Source organism: Rhinoderma darwinii, chromosome 1, assembly GCF_050947455.1.
Source record: "Rhinoderma darwinii isolate aRhiDar2 chromosome 1, aRhiDar2.hap1, whole genome shotgun sequence".
Taxonomy (NCBI): Eukaryota; Metazoa; Chordata; class Amphibia; order Anura; family Rhinodermatidae; genus Rhinoderma; species Rhinoderma darwinii.
In genome coordinates this window covers 413598982-413622286 of record NC_134687.1, presented here as the reverse complement: position 1 = coordinate 413622286, position 23305 = coordinate 413598982, and the positions used below count along the sequence as shown (strand labels likewise).

Here is a 23305-nt window from a genome sequence, read left to right as displayed (position 1 = left end):
TTTAACTGGGTGCTACATATTATTTAGCAAAGTCAGTTGTCATTCCTACCCAAACTCACCATGTTTGAAAACACCAACGAGAAGGGATTTGTCCGCCTCTCTGTCCCACCAGAGTGACGGAACATCTGCTTGATCAACCTGCGGAACCCATACGTCGATTTCTCTGTAAAGAAAAGTCACATGTAACCACAACTACAAGAGCCATTACAGCTGAAAGCCATAATAAAAACGCAGGATTTCCCAACGTACACCACTGATACATCCCACTGTATAGGCATGTAGTGGGATACGTAGCCCATAGGACCCTTAACAGATTCCCACACATCAGCTGTTAAATTACTTCAAAGAAGAACTCAGGATTTTTTTTTTTTACCGCTCCTTGGTTGCAAATGTAATGTAGACGTGCGTTGACCTAGCTGGTGCCGTTTTTCACAAGTTGCCGCTCCAGGCCGCCGTGGGGGGTCACGTAATCTGTACTCTGACAACTGACAGCAGGATGTCAGTCATTCTATGCTAACCTATAAGACTCACATTGAGGCTCTCTGACTTGTATTGAGACGCTGTAGGATACAAAATGAAGATCACGTGACCTCACGGGCAGCCCGGAACGCGGCGTCTCGTGAAATACTGCTCCAGGTAAGCCCATACACATCTGCATTACATTTACAGATGGGGAGGTGGCGTGAAAGAATTATATGGGGCAAGAAAAGATAAACACGGAGTGCTTGGGCAAAGTACAGAAAACAATATTAGAACTGTATGAGCTAGGTAATCCTTCCTTTTAACAAAGATGTAAATTAATATATACGTACTGAGGGAATACATGTAATGCATTAAGTAACAAAAATAACTCACCTAGCATCTACCCCTGACAAGACCTTTGAAGCTTGGTTGCCAATCACCTCCTGCCTGAGGTAATACAGCATTCTCACACGCAGCAGTACCCTATGGAAGAAAATAAAGTGTGAGCTGTACTGCCTACTTTTCACCCTTATAAGTAATCAATAATCATTTTATTGAAGGAGTAAGTTATAAAGCTACACAAAAAAATATAAAAGAACTGCAACAAATTGTTTAGGGCATATCCCATGAGTAGTTACTTGTTGCACTGGTGCTTCAGATGCTTCTTATAGCCCTCGTCTTGAAACAAAGTGTCGGGGTTGTATTTCCGAATCCAGTCTGCTTTATGTATGTCAAAGCTGCTCTGGGACTTGATTTTTTTCCCCTTGCGACCACGAGGGACAGGAATGGAAAGACCTGTAAAAATAATCCGTAATTATCAAACATGTATCCACTGTACAGTATATCAAATTAGCATCAAGTGCAAATGAACAGTCAACAGACTGCCAGTAGAATTACCAGAGTGATTTTGTAGCTGCTTCGTTTTGCCATTTTCTGCAGGAGTGATAAGCTCCCAAATAAAGCTTTTTATGTTCTCATCTCCTCGATAATGTAACAGACAATAGACCAAGATGGCTCTGCAGATTCTCTCCACATCCCGTTCGGTCATTCCACGCTTAAAGCGACCATGTGCTAAAATGTCCCGCCAACGGCCCCATCTAACAGACAAGGGACAATATTAGTAGAACATTGTTGACTTGAAAGAACCCAAAACAAAATTAACTTAACAGAAGTCTGTATCATTTTGCACGTGGCGTACATACAGTTAGCCTACGAAATCACCAAAAGGACCATGTTAATGAGCTATAAACGGAATAGACTACAAACTATGGGGCAATATAGCGCCTCACCCATATACCAGCAGATGTTTCTCCACTCTAAAACAGTCAGTACGACCATAACCATTTTTACGATCTTGACGCCGAGCTCTTGGACGGTCCTCATCATCGCTTTCCAAATCTGAAAACTCAACCATATCTTCGTCCTTGTTACTGAAGTGCCGAGTCTGTTTCCGAATACGGGGGGTGTCTATTACCAATGTATTCTGCAAGTGAGAACGATAGAAGAAAAAAAAAATAAGTGCTCATTATGTAAGTTTTTGTATAATACAGTAATGTCAGCAAAGCTTGTTTAACAAAACTAAAATTAATTATATTTTAAAAGGCTTTCCCCACTAAAGACTTAAAGAGGCTCTGTCACCAGATTTTGCAACCCCTATCTGCTATTGCAGCAGATCGGCGCTGCAATGTAGATTACAGTAACGTTTTTATTTTTAAAAAACGAGCATTTTTGGCCAAGTTATGACCATTTTCGTATTTATGCAAATGAGGCTTGCAAAAGTACAACTGGGCGTGTATTATGTGCGTACATCGGGGCGTGTTTACTACTTTTACTAGCTGGGCGTTGTGTATAGAAGTGTCATCCACTTCTCTTCAGAACGCCCAGCTTCTGGCAGTGCAGACACACAGCGTGTTCTCCAGAGATCATGCTGTGTCGTCACTCACAGGTCCTGCATCGTGTCAGACGAGCGAGGACACATCGGCACCAGAGGCTACAGATGATTCTGCAGCAGCATCAGCGTTTGCAGGTAAGTAGCTACATCAACTTACCTGCAAACGCTGATGCTGCTGCAGAATCAACTGTAGCCTCTGGTGCCGATGTGTCCGACACGATGCAGGACCTGTGAGTGACCAATGGTCATAACTTGGCCAAAAATGCTCGTTTTTTTAAAATAAAAACGTTACTGTAATCTACATTGCAGCGCCTATCTGCTGCAATAGCAGATAGGGGTTGCAAAATCTGGTGACAGAGCCTCTTTAAGTCTATGGATATCTTTCAAATGAAAAATTTTTACTTCACCTGGTGTTAAAAATAAGTAAATGAAGTCGCACTGAGTTTGAGGCTGCAATCTCCATTCTTTTATTCATTTTCTTACCCCATGATATTTAGTTTGAAATCTGCGGCTAGTATCAGACATTTCTCCTCTGAGCGTGTCCTCCCAGTAATACATGCTGGAGGAGAGGTCTGTTTGTCCTTCATGCTGCTGCCTTCAATGGCTCTCATGTATTGGCAGAGCTTTCCCATTCTACAGCCCATAAGGGATCTCTTTCTCCTTGTGTTGACAAACACTGATGCTTTGGAGTGTCTGTTTTCCCCCCTCCCTCTCCCTGCAGTCTGCCATTCTGCCATGGGTGCTCTCCTCTCTCAACACGGAAACACATGTGTGATTCACCTCTTCTCCCTATCTTCACTCTGATTCAGTACAGCTTGTGTGATCTGCCATTCCCCAAATATTTGGCAGATCAGAATGTGGAGAGGGAGGAAAGCATCCATGTACAACCTCTATCTCTAACACTGAAAGAAGGGAGGGGAAAATCAGAGAAAATCAACACATCCAGGAGCAGTATGCGGTCGAACTTATGTCAGAATTAGCAGGACAACCAGCTATGTACAGGACATATGTACTTACCTTACTGCTGAGAAGATCTAGATCTAAATCAGCTTTCTTAGCCCATTTCTGCCAGAAATTCGGATCATCAAGTGAAATATCGGTCCTATTTTCAGTAGCCACAAAACTTGCCTGAAAGAGAAAAGAAATCCATTAATTATTCCCCAAAAAAACACCACCTTTAATTACAGCTAGCTTGTCCAACTTCGCTCAAAACCTGAAACGTTAGGCATAAGTAAATCTAACCCCATTCTCAATTTCCCAATGGCTCTGCAGAGGCAACGATCTTCAATTCGAATTCCTTTATTCTGCAGAGTTACTATCATGGGTCGCCATGTCACTTTTGCATTCACTGGGACAGAGCTAAACTGGCTATCCAATATAAGGTGCCTGCTGAAGCGGGTAACTCTGGTCCATAGTTGGTCTACGCATTCAAACAATAAATACAAAGCAGTTCTCACTCATCATTATTGCCAATTTAGCTTCAATTTCTGGATACTTAATTTATCAAACTTCAAGGGCTTAGATAATCCATAATTTTCACCACAGCCTATTTTATGTATCATTTTCCACTCAATTGGCATTTATAAAACCGAAAAATAATCAGATATAAAGACCTGTAAATATGCAAACCTTGGAAAAGGTTGAGCCCTTGCCCTCAGACTCGATGGTTATTGTCGTTGTTCGTCTCAAGAGAATCTGATCAATGTCTTCCTCACAAAATTTAGACCCTTCATCATCTTCATCCATGATGGCTGCATAGGCTCCTTTTCTCAGGAGGTCTTCAATTTCTTTCTTTGTAAACTGTTGGATTGGCTGAAAGGATAACACACTACTAATGGTTAGGTTTTATAACCCCATCAATATAAGACATGCATGGTTTCTTCCAACAGGTACTCACCCCACTAAGGTGGTTGTCCCGACCACTCATCGACTGGAGTACAGCTTTGTCAAGCCCTAACTTTAGGCTAGCTTTGTCAAACATCTCTCTCTCATAGGAGTTTCGCGTTATTAGGCGGTAAATTTTAACTGCCTTGCTCTGTCCAATACGGTGACAACGAGCTTGTGCCTTAGAAAAGATCAAAAAATCAATTTCTGAATTTTTTTTAAAAGCAAAACAAATACATTGTGACATAAAACAAACTTTTAGTACATGAAGCAAAGAAAATTATTTAGGTACATTTCTTAAACTAAAAGTTTTGTCGCAATGGTATAATGATGAAATGCAGGCACATTAGAATATACTTTAATGTCCATGTTCTGCAGCCTGTGGCTCTCCATCTGATTTGGTAATTTAAAGGGGTGCTCTTCTTTGGACAATCCCTACTTGTTAGAAGGGTCCCTTGACAAGAACATTATCACAAAGTTCCCCCTTGCAGGGATCTAAAGCGATCAGCAGTAACCAGTGGGAAAACCTGGCCGAGTGTGTTAAACGTCCATGCAGAGCCACCACATGGGTAATTAAGTATTACACAGTGACCGTTCATATCAATGGGTTGTCCGTGTAATGCAGGACAGGACAGGTGCTACAGAGCAAGAGACGCTCTTTGTAATAGCTATCCACTCTGGACAAGAGATTAGGATCTTGAACAGAGGAGCCCCCTCTATTAACTCTAAATTCCCTAAGGAGGAGTACGATTGGTTTTCTAAACTGGACAACCCCTTTAAAGTGGATCTGTCAGCTGAATATGCTGCCCTAGGTAAGGTCAGCATATTTTACGCAGTTTGTTAATAGGATGACAGACCTGTCCCTGTAATAGACTGACTTTACCTAGGGTAGCATATTCGGCTGACAGATCTACTTTAAAGGGATTGCCCAGTATAGCAATCAAGAGGATACATAAATAGTTAGGACTCAGAGTTCCGTGAATTCATGAGAAGAGCACTCCGCTCCTAGCATGCCACATGTCGCAGACCACTGGTTTAAATCTGAACAGTAAAATATCCTAATAGGACTACAATAAAACGCATAAATGTAACAAAGACAATCTATTTGTACCTGGAGATCGTTTTGAGGATTCCAGTCAGAGTCAAAGATGATGCATGTATCTGCAGCTGTCAAGTTGATGCCAAGTCCACCAGCACGTGTGCACAACAAGAACACAAAGCGGTCAGAATCTGGTCGGCTGAAGCGATCAATTGCAGCTTGCCGCATGTTACCTCTAACTCTACCGTCAATCCTTTCATAGAGGTACCTAGAAAAATGGAGATTAAACACACTGCTTATTTAATCCAGCAAGACAAATGAACAACTTCGTTAAGAGAAACAAGCAGCCATTGTTACTTGCTATTAGAAGATTGTGTTGCTGGATCTTACAACTAATACCGCATAGAAAGAAAGAACATGGATTTCAATGGAAATGGATTTCATCATTTAGATCATCAGATGAGCAGACCTACAATGCTTACCTACGCTGAATGAGATAATCTTCTAATATATCCAAACACCGAACCATTTGGGAAAAGATTAGAACCTTGTGGCCTCCAGCTCTAAGCTTGGGCAGAAGTTTGTCTATTAGCACCAGTTTACCAGAGGAGCGCACCATAGCTTGTAGGTGGAAGTCTATAGGGATTACTGGAGTGGCTTCCCTGAAGTCAAACAATATCTTCTCTTCCGCTCCTTGACAGAGAAAAATCAAAAAGGTCAACAGTGGGAAAAAAAAGTAAAAAGAAAATAAACAAACAATCAAATAACCAATGTGTAGTAAGGGGACACATACCAGTAATGAGGTAGGGGTGGTTGCAGCATTTCCGCAGTTCCATCATGGTGTTAAGCAAATTGGGTGTATTGGTCTGACTGGCACCTTTAGTCAGGAATGAAAAATTCTTTTCCAGAATGGCCCTATAATATTTCTTTTGAATATTGGTTAATTCAACTTCAATGATCGTTTCCTGCTTCGGAGCAAGATTCTTTTCTACATCTTCTTTTAACCTTCTCAGCATCATCGGCTTCAGGATGGCTTGTAGCTTTTGCACCTAAATATTAAATATATACATTCGGTAATACTGTGGTTAGTATAGCTGTGTTGAGACCACTCCGCCACCTGCATAAACTTTGCTGGGTCTTCTTATATGCATTTCAGTATTCTTCTATAGCTAAAAACGTATTCATAGTTACTGGCTATAAAAATTGCACTTAAAGTGTACCTAAAACCTTTCCGGTGACTTTTCAGAGTAAGCCACCATGAGGAATCAACGCTTTCTGGCCATTATAGGACTTGTATTCTGCAATTTTTTTTTAGAAGTTTTCCCCTCTGCAGGCTCTCTCCCTGACTCTGTTTTCTCTGCGCTAGTGGATGGAACCTAACTGCTATCATGTCTTCTATACATTGCACACCTAGGGAAGAGAACATCCTGCTCTCCCATCTCTAACATATGGTTATAGAAGAAGCAGCATGGAAGACATTATACAGCATTAAATGAAAAGTATAGCACATCTGTCAGTGTCTGACTCACTCTGCTCCCTGCTCCTGCTGCTCCCCCTCCATAGACTTCTATTAGTGTCTGTGTCTCTGCTCCCGCCTCCCCTCCGATTTGTATAGGTAGGCAGTGAAGAAACACACCTCCAGCGTCCCCATACAATCCTGCTGACAGTCTAATCCAGCATCACCATACAATCTTGATGAGTCTCTTCCGCAGTAGAGGAGACTGTCAAACCACTCTGTGATAGGAATAACCATCTGCTGCTGACAGTCTCCTCTCAGACCTCCTACTGACGGATACCTCACCTCCTCACCCGATCATAGTCCGCACACTGTCCACACTGACAATACATCTAGCGACAGGGGGGGGGGGTTGTCGAGGGGGGCCGCGGGGGTCTGTGAGAGAGAGAGACGGACAGACAGACAGACACACACACGCACACACCTTACTTGCAGTGCAGCCGGTCTTTATAATGGCACCTGCTCTCTCCCTACAAACCAGCTTCTCTGCCATCTGGCTCTGAACTGCGTCTGCGCAGTACAGAGCCAGATAGCAGAGGCAATGGACGGCTCCCGTTCATTGTGTCCTATGCCCTGTAGCTGCCGTGTTCCATCTGTGTATGTGTCGTTAAGAGACACATACAAAGATTAAATAAAACATAGCAGCCCCCAGTACAGTAAGAAAGGGTCAATAAAAAAAAAAACTGTGTGTGAAAAATTAAATAAAGTCAATATAATATTTTATTAAATAAAAACACAAAATAGAAAAAAAAAAAAAATCATGACACTGTCCCTTTAAGACAGTTTTCTCTTCCTTATACCACCTTTTATTTGGCTTAGTTTGCAAAAGTTAAGCCACAACCCTTTCTTGAGAATTTTAAAAAAGGTGTCTAGCGAGACATAATGAGCTGTTCTTTTTGGCACATTTGCTTAAAAAATAGGTTTAAACCCCTATGCAACACTATGCCCCAAAAATGCTCCACATTTTAAGAATTATTCTAGGTGCAAACATATTAGTAAATCTGCCCAATTATTTCAGAATTTGTTAGAAATGCCAAGATTCTTCGTACCTGCTCCTCTGTTTTAAGATCTCCAAAGTCTTTCAGAAATTCTGCCTCTGAAGCAAACTGCGTTGGCTCCAAGAAATGTAACAGACTGAAAAGCTCTTCCACAGTGTTCTGTAATGGTGTTCCAGTCAATAAGACTTTGTGCTCCTGGGGAAAAAATAAATAAAAAAAAAACACATCACAAAATCAAAAAAAGACATAACATTTTGGACTATGCTGTATGACTGTTCTGATATATACCGAAAATAGAAAGTCATATTTTTATGCTTACCAGGTCCATGTGCTTCAAGCTATCCAACAGTTTGCAGTTTCTGTTCTTCAGACGATGAGCTTCATCAATAATAACACAGCGCCATTCTATTTCACGCAGCTCAGGGCAGTCAGAAAGCACCATTTCAAATGTTGTGATCAAGGCATCAAATTTATAAGCTCCAGGGATTAGATGAGCCTATAGATGGTAAACCAATGAGAATATGGTCAATGTAAAGAAGGTTCCAAAAATAGTAAATAAATAAATAAAATAAAAAAGAGTGTGTGGCACAGCTGTGGGGTAACACTGGAGCCCAAAAATCAGTTTGCTTCGTATGACAAATAAGCTTATTTTATATTTTAGAAAACAATAACACAGATGGAACATCCATTAGAGATTCCACCATGTTGGATTCCAAGAAATAAGAGTCTTTGCAGCATGGTTTATGACCAGCATGCACGTGTGGCGTTGGGAGAGTATTTTATGTGTAGAAGAACTGTGATAAATAAAAAAATAAACTAATTTGTTCTTGTTCCTCAGAACGAATAGGGTGTGATGCTTGTTAAAGTGTAATGGCATATTCAGGATTTTCGTGATACCACACCACTCACGACCAGGAGCTTGTGGTCTATTGGGAGTGGGCCTGGTCTTGAATAGTGACTAAGGGAAGAAGACAAAAATAATATATAAAAAAAATAAATCTGTGTGGGAACCGTAGTTTGACCGCCACCTATGAAATGCTCGTGGGATATCTAATCAACATGTCATCGATGTAATTGATGGCCAAAAAACATTTCAAACCACTTACTAGAGTGCAAAACTCACCTTAGAGTCTTTGCAGTACATTTCATACTGCTGGATCATCTGTCGACTAGCCAGGCTGCCATGGTATACAATGGTGTTCATTTGTGTCCAACTTGCAAACTCCCTCTCCCAATTGGTAATAGTGGAAAGCGGAGCAATAACTAGAAAAGGCCCCTGAACTCCTACATTGTACACTTCCTGCAGAAATGTAATGGACTGGATTGTCTTCCCCAGGCCCATTTCATCAGCTAAAATACAGTTTTGCCTGCAAAGGGAAACAAGAATAAAGTTACATAGTTCTTTTAAGGGTTTTTATTAATTACTACATGAATATATAAGCAAACATTTAAAATATTGATGTAATACTGAACGCCATGAGTCGCACCTGTTGTACCAATTGAATAGCAGCCAATTCACCCCCTCTAACTGGTATTCCCTCAACTGGTTTCCGTTACTGTACTCCTGTGACAGGTCTAATTTATTCCAAGACGTAGCTGCCGGTCTTGCCTTTATAAAAACAAAATCAGGTTGAAAATTGAAAAACAAAATTTTACATTCAAAGATTTACTTGACTAAAAGAGCGGCTACTCACCACACGCTTCAGATTGGGCTGACGAGATTCTATATGTTTAAACTCCCCAACTTTCTCATCATCTACATCTTCCTTAAGTTCCCAAGTACTGTCTTCGTAAGGCAGTGAACACCACTTGACCAGATAATACACAACGGGCTGAAAGAGGGAGGTAGGATTAGTTCACCAAGTTTATGTTTTTATTACATATACTATATATACACTAACACGCTTATAGCTGGGGGCCCTGCTAGTGGGGACACTGGCAATCAGTTGATATTTCTAGAACAGATCAGTCTGTGTAGTGTAGAGACCTGTAGTGTTCTCCCTTGGGGGGGGCCCTAATAGGACACCTAGAAAGCAGAAGTCCAAAGAGGACAATCACGAAGTAATTCTAACCATCAGTACCCAATAACAGATGTAACATACCTCCCCATTGTCTTTGTCAACACTATGCGATTCATCTAGAATTCGATCAACCTCAACATAATCTGGGTTAAAGGGCTCCTCATCCTCTGGCATGAAGTGGCGCATCTGAGCCATCTTAGCCTTAAAACGTTTGAGCTTTTGGTGGATGCGTTTGTCTCTCTCCAGTTGTTGAATCGTTGCCCATTCACAGTGCAGATAAGAGCTGAAAAAATAAAAAAAAAAGGAAGATATTTATTATCAAAAGTAAAAAGATGCTTGCAGTCACACTGTATTCAAGCATACTCACTAATTTTTATACTTGACAAAAAATTCTTCTGCATCAATATAACCTCCTGTAGAAAGCTAAAAGGGAGAAACAAAATCAAAACCAAAATTAGGAGGAGGAAAATAATAAATCAAGAAGTCCAATGTTTAATGAGAACTTTTCCCTACCTCTTTTTTCGCCAATCTCATAGACAGGATTTTGTCCACAATTGCCGCATCTTCCTCACTTGGGTTTTCCTGAAAAATGTGTTTGACAGTTAAGCGCAAATAATATATAGCAATTATTTTAAAAACAGTCTAAAACATTATTTAAGAAATCTAGTATTTTACCTAAGGAGGAGATGTCACTAACCATTCTATAAATCATTACAATACTATACACAATCAATTTATGACAAGCACAGTGAATATGTAAAAAAAGACAGTGCGTTTGAAATGTCTTCAGACCATTTAACATTTTGTTATGTTGGGGCCTTGTGCTAAAATAAAAAACTAAATTAAAATATTTTCCCCATCATTCTGCACTCAATACCCCATAATGACAAAGTAAATACAGAATTTTAGAAACTTTAGCAAATTTATTAAAAAGTTTCGCATGAGTATTCAGATCCTTGGCTATGACACTTAAAATTTAGCTCTAGGGACTAACATTTCTCTACATAATCTTTGAAATGTTTCTACACCACGATTGGAGTCCACCTGGGGTAAATTCATTTGATTGGACGTGATTTTGAAAGACACACCCCTGTCTATATAAGGTCTTACAGCTGACAATGCATATCAGGGTATGTTCACAAGGCGGGGGTCCGTAACGGCTAAAATTACGGGGATGTTTCAGCCTGAAAACATCCCCGTAATTTCAGCCGTACCGGCATGTGCAGGCGCTTGAACGCTGCGTCAATTACGGCCGTAATTAGCGCTGCTATTCATTGGAGTCAATGAATAGCGGCTCCAATTACGGCCAAAGAAGTGACAGGTCACTTCTTTGACGCGGGCGTCTATTTACGCGCCGTCATTTGACAGCGGCGCGTAAATATACGCCTCGTGTGAACAGACAAACGTCTGCCCATTGCTTTCAATGGGCAGATGTTTGTCAGCGCTATTGAGGCGCTATTTTCAGACGTAATTCGGGGCAAAAACGCCCGAATTACGTCCGTAAATAGGCCGTGTGAACATACCAAAAACTAAGCCATGAGGAGGAAAGAACTGCCTGTAGAGCTCAGAGACAGGATTGTGTGGAGGCACAGATCTGGAGAGGGGTACAAAAATATTCTGCCACACTGAAACTTCCCAAGAGCACAGTGGCCAACAGAATTCTTAAATGGAAGAAGTTTAGAACAACCAGGACTGTTCCTAGAGCTGGCTCCTCCACCAAACTAAGAAATCGGGGTAGAAGGGCCTTGGTAAGAGAGGTGACCAAGAACCCAATGGTCAATCTGGCTGAGCTCCAAAGAACCTGTGTGCAGATGGGAGAAACGGTCAACCATCACTGCAGCACTCGACCAATCTGGGCTTTATGGCAGAGTGGCTAGAAAGAAGCCTCTCCTCTGTAAAAGACACACGTAAGCCCGTCTGGAGTTCGCAACAAAAAAAAACAAGCACCTAAAGGACTCAGACTGTGAGAAACAAGATTCTGTGGTCTGATGAAACCAAGATTGAATGCTTTGGTCTCAAGTCTAAGCATTATCTATAGAGGAAAGCAGGCACTACTCATCCCCTACCCAATGCCATCTCTACAGTGAAGCCTTGTGGTGGCAGCATCATGCTGTGGGGGTGTTTTTTTTTTTTTGTTTTGTTTTTTAACAGCGGCTGGGACAGGGAGACTGCTCCATTCATCTTTCCCTCAACCCTGACCAAAGTACACCGATATTCTTAATTGAAACCTGATCCAGGATGATCTGGACCTCAAGACTGGGCCGAAAGTTCACCTTCCAACAAGACAATAACCCTAAACACACAGCCAAGACAACACAGGAGTGGCTTATAGAAAACTCTGAATGTCCTTGAGCAGCCCAGCCAGAGCCCTGACTTGAACCCAATTAAACATCTCTGGAGAGACCTGGAAATGGCTGTCCACCGACTGTTCCCATCCAACCTGACAGAGCTTGAGAGGATCTGCAGAGAAGAATGGCAGAAAAATCCCCAAATCCAGGTGCGCAAACCTTGTGGCATCATGCCCAAGAAGACTGGAGGCTGTTATCGCTGCCAATGGGGGTTCAACTAAGTACTGAGTAAAGAGTCTGAATACTTATGTCAATTAAATATTTAAGTTTTTACTTCTCAATAAATTAGCAAAGATTACTTATTCTTTTTTCAGTTAGTAATTATGGGGGTATTGACTGCAGAATGATGTGCTAAAATAAAATAAACTTCTAGTTTATTCCCCAAGTCCTCAACATAACAAAATGTGAAAAAAAATTAAAAAGGTCTGAAGATTTCCCGAATGCAGTACGTACGTATCTTTATCTCACAAAAAAATCACCCCGGCTGACTGGGTTTTGCCCCTGCCCTTCATGCATTCGATTTAAGAGGCAATCCATTTCAAAAAGAAGCAGCGAAGCCTTCTCTGGCGAGACATTTCCCTCTGCAGTAGCAGTAGTATTACATGGCGGCCATTCAGAAGTAGGGATGCACAACGCATCGAAACTGCGATACTTTTTGGATACCGTACACCCTGAAACGGTTCAATACCATTATTTCATGTATTTCGATACTAAGCTGTGCGGTCGCACATCTTAGTATAGTAATACATAAATGTATGGGAGCGGGGCTGCGGCTGTGTGATACAGCCATTGCCCCGCTCCTGAGTCCTGACAAGCACGCGCCGTCAGGATGATGCGATGCGACCAGCGCTGCACTAATGAGCAGCGGCAGTGAAGACAGAACATGGCGGGCGCACTACAAAACACCCCCATGTTCTGCCTACGCTCATTAGTGCAGTGCCGGCTGCATCACCTTATGCTGACCGCGTGCACGCACTTTTGGTCAGGAGCAGGGCAATGGCTGTATTACACAGCCGTAGCCCCTCGGTAGAGATCAGAGAAATCTCATCTCCGCCGCTATTCCCCTGAATGCTGCGATCAAAGCTGACCGCAGCATTCAAGGGGTAAATGAGAAGTAGGGATGCCCATTGGATCGCGTCACAGGGAATTCCTGTGACGCGATCGAGAGACGTACCATATATTGGCAGACAGCCCAGTGAACCATTAAAGGACCCCAGGGCTGTCTGACCATATTTCCTGTTGGGGCATACTTAGGTATGCCCTAACAACTGCCTCTTTACTGTCGGTACACAGGCTAAAGTACTGGAATATAGATATATGCCAGTACATTAAAGTAAAAAAAGTTAGATAAAAAAACACATTCTTTAACAATAGTCTCAATACATAAAATATACACATATTCGGTATCGTTGCGACCGTAATACATTTATATTTACACGGTTATAAAATAAAAAACTAGCTTTCTTTCACTTATTAACGTGAGGCACGAGGTATTATGAATTTTCAACCTATATGTGTCTCACATTAATAGTAATTAACCCCATCATGTACCTCACAAAAGAGGCTCTGTCACCAGATTATAAGTGCCCTATCTCCTACATAATCTGATCGGCGCTGTAATGTAGAGAATGGTGGTTTTTATTTTGAAAAACGATCATTTTTGAGCAAGTTATAAACAATTTTAGATTTATGCTAATTAGTTTCTTAATAGACAACTGGGCGTTTTTTTTTTTAACTTTTTACCAACTGGGCGTTGTGAAGAGAAGTGTATGACGCTGACCAATCAGTGACCAATCAGCGTCATACACTTCTCAATGTTCCCGCCCAGCTTCTTTCACTGCACAATCACACTGTAACGATGGGCTGGAACAATGAGAAGTGTATGATGCTGATTGGTCACTGATTGGTCAGCATCATACACGCCTCTGTACAACACCCAGTTCATAAAAAGTAAAAACAAACCCAGTTGTCTATTAACCCCTTAAGGACGCAGCCCTGTTTTGGCCTTAGAGAGGCTCTGTCACCACATTATAAGTGCCCTATCTCCTACATAATGTGATCAGCGCTGTAATGTAGATAATGGTGGTTTTTATTTTGAAAAACGATTATTTTTTAGCAAGTAATTACGAGCACGGCCGGCCACGGGCAGCCGGCCATTTTTCCGAGCCGTGCTCCCATTATAAAGTATAGTAGCACGGCCCGTAAAATAAAAAAATAGAACATGTTCTATCTTTTTAACGGCACGGGCACCTTCCCGTGAGAAAACGGGAAGGTACCCGTGGCCAACAGAAGTCTATAGGTAACTACGACCCGTAATAACGGGTGTTTTTACGGTGGTGTGCATGAGGCCTTATGCGCAATTTTAGATTTATGCTAATTAGTTTCTTAATAGACAACTGGGCGTTTTTTTTACTTTTTACCAACTGGCCATTGTACAGAGAAGTGTATGGTGCAGAGTGAGATTTGAACTTTTCTAAACATTTATTCCAATTCAGTGTCCGATATATTGTGCCCAGCATGCACCACCGGAGATATACACCCCATAAACTGTAATGTGGGTTCTCCCGGGTATGGCAACACCCTCAATGTGGCTGTGATCAGCTGCCTGGGAACACAGCAGGGCTCAGAAGGGAAAGATGAGGGGGATAAGCTGTGCGGAGTGCATCAGGGTAAGTAAAACTGGGGAAATTAAAAATCAAGGGATTTATGATAAATTTTGAAGCATTCTTTCATACGGAGCCTTAGTTTTTCGGGACACGTGTCACATTGATATATTGTGTCATCCCTTATCGCCCTCTTATAGCAGACTTTGCACCTCTATTGACTTTTTCCCTTCTTGCCAGTTTGGGGAACTTCTCCTGGAAAGTGTTGCCCTGGTACGATGCGTGTGGCCTCGCTTCCAGAAGTACTGGGTGCCCCCCCTTCCTGGTCCCTAAAAATTAGGTTCTTGATAACCACCTCTTGAAATTCCAGGAAAGTTCCCCTCTGGCCTGCACGTCGACGTAGCACTTACACATTGTACAATGCCATCTGTATGAAGTGCCCGGCCAGCTTCTTATACCACACCGCATGGCGCTGTAGGGCTTCAGGACTTGATCTGACAAGTCCACCCCTCCCATGTACCTATTGTAGTCCAGGATGCAGTCTGGTTTGGGGGGTCTCTGTACTGGTATCTCGTACAGGTACATGGGTACTGGTGTGGCCATATGTTGTCAACTTGACACAATATGTTGCTGCTAGAATGTTCCCTGTTCTCACCCCTTCTGAGTGTTTGCCCAAGCAGGTATGGTTTATTATGATTTTCTTTTATGGCGTTCACCGTGCGGGATAAATAACGAAATCATTTTGTAGTTCAGGTTGTTGTGGACGCGGCGACACCAATTATGTATAGATTATTTGTTTTTATTAATAATAAAGGACTGATAAAAGGGAAAAAGTGGGATTTTGACTTATTACTTCTAAAACTTATTTTTATATAACTTATTTTTTTACTTTATTACTTTGTCCCACTAGGCAACTTGAGGGCAGGAGGCCCTGATCGCAATTCTAATACACTGAACTACATGCATAGTGCAGTGTATTAGAGCTGTCAGCTACTCACTGACAGCAAGCATAGTGGGTCAGGACCCACTAGGCTTCCGTAGATGGCATAGCCGGACGCCATTGTTAGGTGTCTGGATGCCATAGCAACCATCACCGCCCGCTATCGTGTATCGGGCTGTCGATGGTAGTTTAACCCCTAAGAAGTCGCGATCGCTATTGAACACGGCTTTTAAGGGGTTAATCAGCGGGGACACAGCGATCGGTCCCCGCTGAAGGAGCTGCGGCTACTGTTGTAAGAGACAGTAGCTGTCACAGCTCCTGTATGTGTCGGGAGGACGGCCGAAATGGCCGTTTCTCCCGCGATGTACTATTCCGTCACTGAGCGCGAACGATACACTTAGCACGACGGAATAGTACGTCGTTGAGCACGAAGGGGTTAAGAAAAGAATTAGCATAAATCTAAAATTGTTTATAACTTGGTCAAAAATGATCGTTTTTCAAAATAAAAACCACTGTTATCTACATGACCGCGCCAATCAGATTATGTAAGAGATAGGGCACTTATAATAGGGTGACAGAGCCTCTGTAACCCAACGTTGTCCATTATGACAGAGGAACATTATGGGGTTATTTACGAATAATGTGAGGCACATGGAGGTTCAAAATTCATCACACCACGCGCCTCATCATAAAATGGAAGAACTTTTTTTATTATTATTATTGTTGGCACAGTATCGTTTCGGTATCGAGTACCGCAATACTACACAAAGTATCGGTATTGAAGCCCAAATTCTGGTATCATGAAAACCTATTCAGAAGAATGACCATCCAAGTAAGGCTCTTTTCACAATGGTATCGGTTTAATGTATGCGTATGGAGCTTTTCCCAGTGTATATGTCAAACAAAGTCTGTGACTGATGCTCAACAGTGGTTTCCGTCACCTATAGGCTATAATGACATCCATTTAACGGATAGGTCATTAAAAGTTATTGAAAAGCTCACAGTGTATATGCTAAACGGCCGCATGTGATGGATGCCATACAGTGGCATTCATCACCCATAGCCTACCACGTTAAAAAAAAACACATAGATTTTTGTTAAATGTTTTTCTTTTTTTTTACCTGATGCCTTTGGAAAGGAAAACGCATTCTACCAGACGTATACCGCCCATCGGAGGCCAAAAGGACTCTTTTGAGGTTCGTCAGTATAATGGGATCCTATGTATGCCTTCCCGAAGCATACGTCAAACGTGCAGGGAAAATGCAGTGTGAATGGGACCTAACACATGACTGTCTCAAATCAGCCAGAGCGGCTCTCCATTTGGACTCAGAGGGAAGTCTTGAGCAGAGGATTCCACCCTATGGCATTCATATGTCCTTGTAAAAGTTAAGCGCGGTAGGCTGCTCAAATAATAAAAACGCTTTTTCTTATCCTCGTCTCTACACCCACATCTTCAAATTGAAGATTACTTGTAAAGTAAGATATCCTTTTTTATTTATTTGATAATGTACTGATTAACAATTTATTTGGTAAATTCTGGTTTGAATGTCATCTAAAACCAAAAGTCTCATTCTCATGACAAAATAAATAAATAATAATAATATAAATCATTACTCACCACAAAGAATTGCATGGAAGGGACAGCATCATGGTCAGGCAGCGGGATGGGTTCAGGCAGAAAAACAAGCTCACTCTTGACAGGACCTGTCACATCCACTTCCTCATCATCTTCATCATCAGTAATTTTAATATCCAAATCTTCAGTATACTTCTTACGCTTCACCTGGCGGTTTGATCGTCTCTTCTAAGGGCAGAAATACAATAAACTGACATTTTAAGCACACAAATTTCTCCTATAAATTTACTAGCCATGAATAAAAATTCCATAGTAGATTTGTCATTATTAGAGCAGGCCAATCATATTTTTTTTTTTTAAGTTTCCCTTTATAATTCACTAAGTGAATAGACAATATCTGTGTTATCATTTAAAATCTTAGGTCCCAAGATAACTAATGTTAGAACTAATTTGAATATTCCTTCATGTAAATCAAGTCTTCATTATGAAACCCAAAATACCTTTATTAATGGAAATAAAAGCTCTGCATTAGGACAGTTTTACACAGGAATCCACTAGGAAAAAATCCTAATGCAGCGGTTTATACAGATGTACAAGATGAACGAACATTTTTTTTTTCCTCTAGGTGTGACGATTTTTTTATCCCCATTATGCCCTTATGGATGCATCGATTTTTATTATCCACGCATTCCAAGTCATACTTTCTTTATTTTTATGTTGACGCAGCTGTACGAGGGCTGCTTTTTTTTTGTGGGACGTTTTGTTCTCATTTAGAATGGCACAATTTTAGGTTACAACTAATGTACTCAATAACCTATTTTTCATTTTTTGGCAGGGGGAAGGAATGGGGGGAAAAAAAAGGATTTTACAGGTAACAAAAATACATTTTATAAAGTACAAAATGGTGCCATTGAAAACTTGTCCCTCCTAAAGCTTTGTCAATGGAAAAATAAAATTTTCTTGCTACATTCATGGGGGGACACAGAAGACCATGGTTTAGGTTTGCTGCTACTAGGTGGGGGAAAAAAAATAAATAAAAAAAATGTTGGTTTCTCTTACACAGGCTACACCCCTCCTGTAGATGCAGAGCTAATTACTTTGTATACAAGTAAATTGTAAATGTAGAACAAAACTCCTGAAGGGTAGAACCAAAAACAAGAGGAATCGATCCAGTAAAAACATTAGATGGCCAAAAAACGAGGGGGAAAAAAAACCAACACCTTGGGAGGAGCTGGTCCCCATATGAACTCAGTGAGAAAAGGATTTTTTACAGACGAGGGACTCAAAAAAACAAAAACAAAACAAAAAGGCAGCCAAGAGGGCCCCACGGAAATCGGTGGAATAAGCGGAGAGGGAGAAAAAGGGAGAGCTCTACCTTTAGTGCAATACGCTGAACCATATTGATCTATGAAACAATAGTAGCGTTGGATGCCGTTCGAAAAGATGAACGGAGAGTTGGACCAGTGGAAGAAGACGGTTTGTGTCATACAGTGCTGTGCAAAAGTATTAGGCAGTAGTGAAAAAGATTATGCAAAATAAGAATGCTTTAAAAAAAACAGAAGTGTTCGTTTTATTTGATCAATTAAGAAATACAATTAAGTGAATGAACAGAAGAGAAATCTAAGTCAAATCAATACTTGGTGTGACCACCGCATCAATTCTTCTAGGTACACAAAGTGATGGATTCTGTAGGACTATAGTCAGGTGTATTTAAACCAATTATACCAAACCGGCGATAATGATTATCATTTTCATATGAAGGTTGAAACACAGTCATTAACTGTAACAGAGACAGCTGTGCAGGAAGCTTAAAACTAGGTGGGGAACAGCCAAACTCTGCTACAAGGGTGAAGTTGTAGAAGACAGTTTCACGTCACAGGTCTACCATGGCAAGACTGAGCACAGAAACACGACACAAGGTAGTTATACGGCATCAGCAAGGTCTCTCCTAGGCAAAGATTTCAAAGCAGGGGACAGTAATGCTTTTTATTTAAAAAACGATCTGTTTTCACCACTTTATTAGCGATTTTAGATTTATGCTAATGAGTTTCTTAATGCCTAAGTGGGCGTGTTTTTACTTTAGCCCAAGTGGGCGTTGTACAGAGGAGTGTATGACGCTGACCAATCAGTGTCCTACACTTCTCTCCATTCATTTACTCAGCGCACAGGGATCCTTTCAAATCGCTATGTGCTGTCTTATACTAACACATTAACGATACTGAAGTGGTTAGACAGTGAATAGACATTCCACGGGATGTCTATTCACAATCTCTGCACTTCGTTACTATTTCTGTGGTAGTTACAGCAGAGCAAAGCGTAATCTCGTTGTAACCTGTCATCTACAGAGTAATCTCGCGAGATTACGCTGTGCTCTGCTGTAAATCCCACAGTAACGAAGTGCAGAGATTGTGAATAGACATCCCGTGGAATGTCTATTCACTGTGTAAACACTTGGTCTAAAGTAAAAACACGCCCACTTGGGCATTAAGAAACTCATTAGCATATATCTAAAATGGCTAATGAAGTGGTGAAAACAGATCCTTTTTTAAATAAAAAGCACTGCTGTCACCTACATTATAGTGCCGATCTGCTTATGTAGGAGATACGGCACTTATAATGTGGTGACAGAGCCTCTTTAATGAATGGAGCGGCTGGTCGCGCATACACCTTGCTGCTCCATTCATTCTCTATGGGACTGCCGGAAGTAGCCGAGCACTGTAGTCCCATAGACCGTAAATGGAGTGGCAGTGCGCATGCGCAAGCTGCCGCTTCATTCATTCTGGTTATTAGCGTGGTACCAGTGGTTGGACCCCCACCGATCAGCATGTTATCACCTAACCTGTGATTTAATCTTAAAGAGGCCCTGTCACCAGATTATAAGTGCCCTATCTCCTACATAGTATGATCGGCGCTGTAATGTAGACAGCAGTGGTTTTTATTTTGAAAAACTATCGTTTTTGAGCAAGTTATGAGCAATTTTAGATTAGTTTCTTAAAGACCAACTGGGCGTTGTAAAGAAGTGTATGAGGGTGACCAAAGTAAAAACACGCCCAGTTGGTCTTTAACCCCTTGAGGACGCAGCCTAGTTTTGGCCTTAAGGCTCAGAGCCCATTTTTCAAATCTGACATATTTCACTTTATGTGGTAATAACGTCGGAATGCTTAAACCTACCCAAGCGATTCTGAGATTGTTTTCTTGTGACACATTGGGCTTCATGTTCGTGGTAAAATTTGGTCGATATATTCAGTGTTTATTGGTGAAAAATTGCAAAATTCAGAGAAAATTTTGAAAAAAATAGAATTTTTCAGAATTTAAATGCATCTGCTTGTAAAACAGACGGTTATACCACCCAAAATAGTTACTAGTTCACATTTCCCATATGTCTACTTTAGATTGGCATCGTTCTTGGACGTTACAAGGCTTAGAACATAAACAGCAATTTCTCATATTTTTAAGAAAATTTCAAAAGCCTTTATTTAAAGGTACCTCTTCAGTTCTGAAGTGGCTTTGAGGGGCCTATGTATTAGAAACCCTGATAAAACACCCCATTTTAAAAACTAGACCCCTCAAAGTATTCAAAACAGCATTTAGAAAGTTTTTTAACCCTTCAGGCATTTCACAGGAATTAAAGCAAAGTGGAGGTGAAATGTGCAAATGTCATTTTTCTTGCTGAATTTCAATTTTATTCATTTTTTTTCTGTAACACAGAAGGTTTTACTACACAAACACTACTAAATATGTATTGTCCAGATTCTGCAGTTTTTAGAAATGTCCCACATGTGGCTCTACTGCGCTCGTGGAATAAAACACAAGCCCTAGAAGCAAAGAAGCACCTAGTGCATTTTGAGTCCTCTTTTTTATTAGAATATATTTTAGGCAGCATGCCAGGTTTGAAGAGGTGTTGAGGTGCCAAAACAGTAGGAATCCCCCAATAGTGACCCAATTTTGGAAACTACACCCCTCAAGGAATTCATTTATGGTTGTTGTTACCATTTTGACTGCACAGTTTTTTCACAGCACTTATTTGAATTGGGCTGTGAAATGAACAAAATGACATATTTTCCAACAAAATGTCATTTGTGATCAAAATTTCTTATTTTCACAGGGAACAAAATACCCCATTTTGTTGCCCAATTTGTCCTTAGTGTGGCAATACCCCATTTGTGGTGATAAACTGCCGTTTGGGCCCATGGGAGGGCTCAGAAGGAAAGGAGCGCTATGTGTTTGTTGGAGTCCAGATTTTGCTGGTTTGGTTTTCGGGTGCCGTGTCGCATTTGCAGAGCCTCAGAGGTATCAAAGCAATGGAAACCCACCAGAAGTGACCCCATTTTGGAAACTACACCCCTCAAGGAATTCATTTATGGGTGTTGTGACCATTTTGACCCCATAGTTTTTTCACAGAACTTATTTGAATTGGGCTGGGAATGAAAACAAAATTATTTTTTTCAAATAATATGTAGTTTTGGCTGAAAATTCCTTATTTTCACAAGAAACAAAATACCCCATTCTGTTGCCCAATTTGTCATGAGTGCGGCAGTACCCCATTTGTGGTGATAAACTGCCGTTTGGGCCCATGGGAGGGCTCAGAAGGAAAGGACCACCATTTGGCCTACTGGGGATTTTCTAGTGCAAAGTCATGTATACAGAAGCCCCTGAGGTACCAGTACAGTTGAAACCCGCAAGAAGTGACCCCGTTTTCAAAACTACACCATTAAGGCATTCATCTAGAGGTGTAGTGAGCATTTTGGACGGAGACCTACACCCCATAAACTGTAATGTGGGTTCTCCCGGGTATGGCAATACCCTCAATGTGGCTGTTATCAGCTGCCTGTGCACTCAGCAGGGCCCAGAGGGGAAAGACTAGGGGGGATAAGCTGTGCGGAGTGCATCAGGGTAAGTAAAATTGGGGTAAATTATAAACCAAGGGATGTATGATCAATTTTAAAACACTTTCATACAGAGCTCTGGTTATTCGGGACACGTGTCACATTGATATATTGTGTCATCCCTTATCGCCCTCTTATAGCAGACTTTGCACCTCTTGACTTTTTCCCTTCTTGCCAGTTTGGGGAACTTCTCCTGGAAAGTGTTGCCCTGGTACGATGCGTGTGGCCTCGCTTCCAGAAGTACTGGGTGCCCCCCCTTCTTGGTCCCTAAAGATTAGGTTCTTGATAATCACCTCTTGAAATTCCAGGAAAGTTCCCCTCTGGCCTGCACATCGATGTAGCACGTACGCATTGTACAATGCCATCTGTATGATGTGCCCGGCCAGCTTCTTATACCACACCGCATGGCGCTGTAGGGCTTCAGGATTTGATCTGATAAGTCCACACCTCCCATGTACCTATTGTAGTCCAGGATGCAGTCTGGTTTGGGGGTGGCCTTTCCTTCATATATCCTAAACCTGTAGGTATACCCTGATGCACTCTCGCACAGCTTATACATCTTCACGCCATACCTTGCCCTCTTACCCGGCAGGTACTCGCGGAATTGAACCCTCCCTTTAAAATGTACCAGGGACTCATCAATAGAAATACACTTCTCGGGGGTGAATGCTTGGGAAAACCGGGCACTGACACGGTCTAATAGGGTTCTCCGTTTATACAAACGGTCAAAACCGGGGTCATCTCGGGGTGGGCACGGCTCATTATCAGTATAATGTAAGAAGCGAAGTATTGCCTCATTTATTTATTTTTTTAGGTTACAGTTCAGTTCTGAAGTTGCTTTGAGGGGCCCATATATTAGAAACCCCCATCAAACACCCCATTTAAGAAACTAGACCCCTCAAAGTATTCAAAACAGCATTTAGAAAGTTTATGAACCCTTTAGGTGTTTCACAGAAATTTAGAGCAAAGTAGAGGTGAAATTGACATTTTTTTTTTTGTCAGAAAATCCTTTTTATACCATTTGTTTTATAACACAAAATGATTTATCAGAGAAACGCAACTTAATACGTATTGCCCAGATTCTGCAGCTTTGAGAAATATCCCACATGTGGCCCTAGTGCGGTAATGGACTGAAGCACCG

At 41.4% G+C, this 23305-nt stretch overlaps 1 protein-coding gene across 5 annotated transcripts in view; it reads right to left on the bottom strand.

Moving 5' to 3' along the window:
* Window positions 1–23305, bottom strand: part of CHD8 (chromodomain helicase DNA binding protein 8) — a 122906-nt gene that overhangs the window by 42667 nt on the left and 56934 nt on the right. For all 5 annotated transcript variants that reach the window (XM_075828962.1, XM_075828959.1, XM_075828958.1 and 2 more), the window contains exons 7-26: window positions 17321–17506; window positions 10325–10393; window positions 10179–10234; window positions 9893–10094; window positions 9485–9622; window positions 9278–9399; window positions 8914–9157; window positions 8110–8286; window positions 7842–7985; window positions 6070–6325; window positions 5759–5969; window positions 5349–5544; window positions 4251–4418; window positions 3983–4165; window positions 3371–3481; window positions 1752–1945; window positions 1360–1559; window positions 1101–1257; window positions 856–945; window positions 60–163 (exon numbers count right to left, since the gene is read on the bottom strand). In XM_075828962.1, coding sequence (XP_075685077.1) covers window positions 60–163; window positions 856–945; window positions 1101–1257; window positions 1360–1559; window positions 1752–1945; window positions 3371–3481; window positions 3983–4165; window positions 4251–4418; window positions 5349–5544; window positions 5759–5969; window positions 6070–6325; window positions 7842–7985; window positions 8110–8286; window positions 8914–9157; window positions 9278–9399; window positions 9485–9622; window positions 9893–10094; window positions 10179–10234; window positions 10325–10393; window positions 17321–17506 — 3208 coding nt within the window. The remainder of the gene's footprint in view (window positions 1–59; window positions 164–855; window positions 946–1100; window positions 1258–1359; window positions 1560–1751; window positions 1946–3370; window positions 3482–3982; window positions 4166–4250; window positions 4419–5348; window positions 5545–5758; window positions 5970–6069; window positions 6326–7841; window positions 7986–8109; window positions 8287–8913; window positions 9158–9277; window positions 9400–9484; window positions 9623–9892; window positions 10095–10178; window positions 10235–10324; window positions 10394–17320; window positions 17507–23305) is intronic.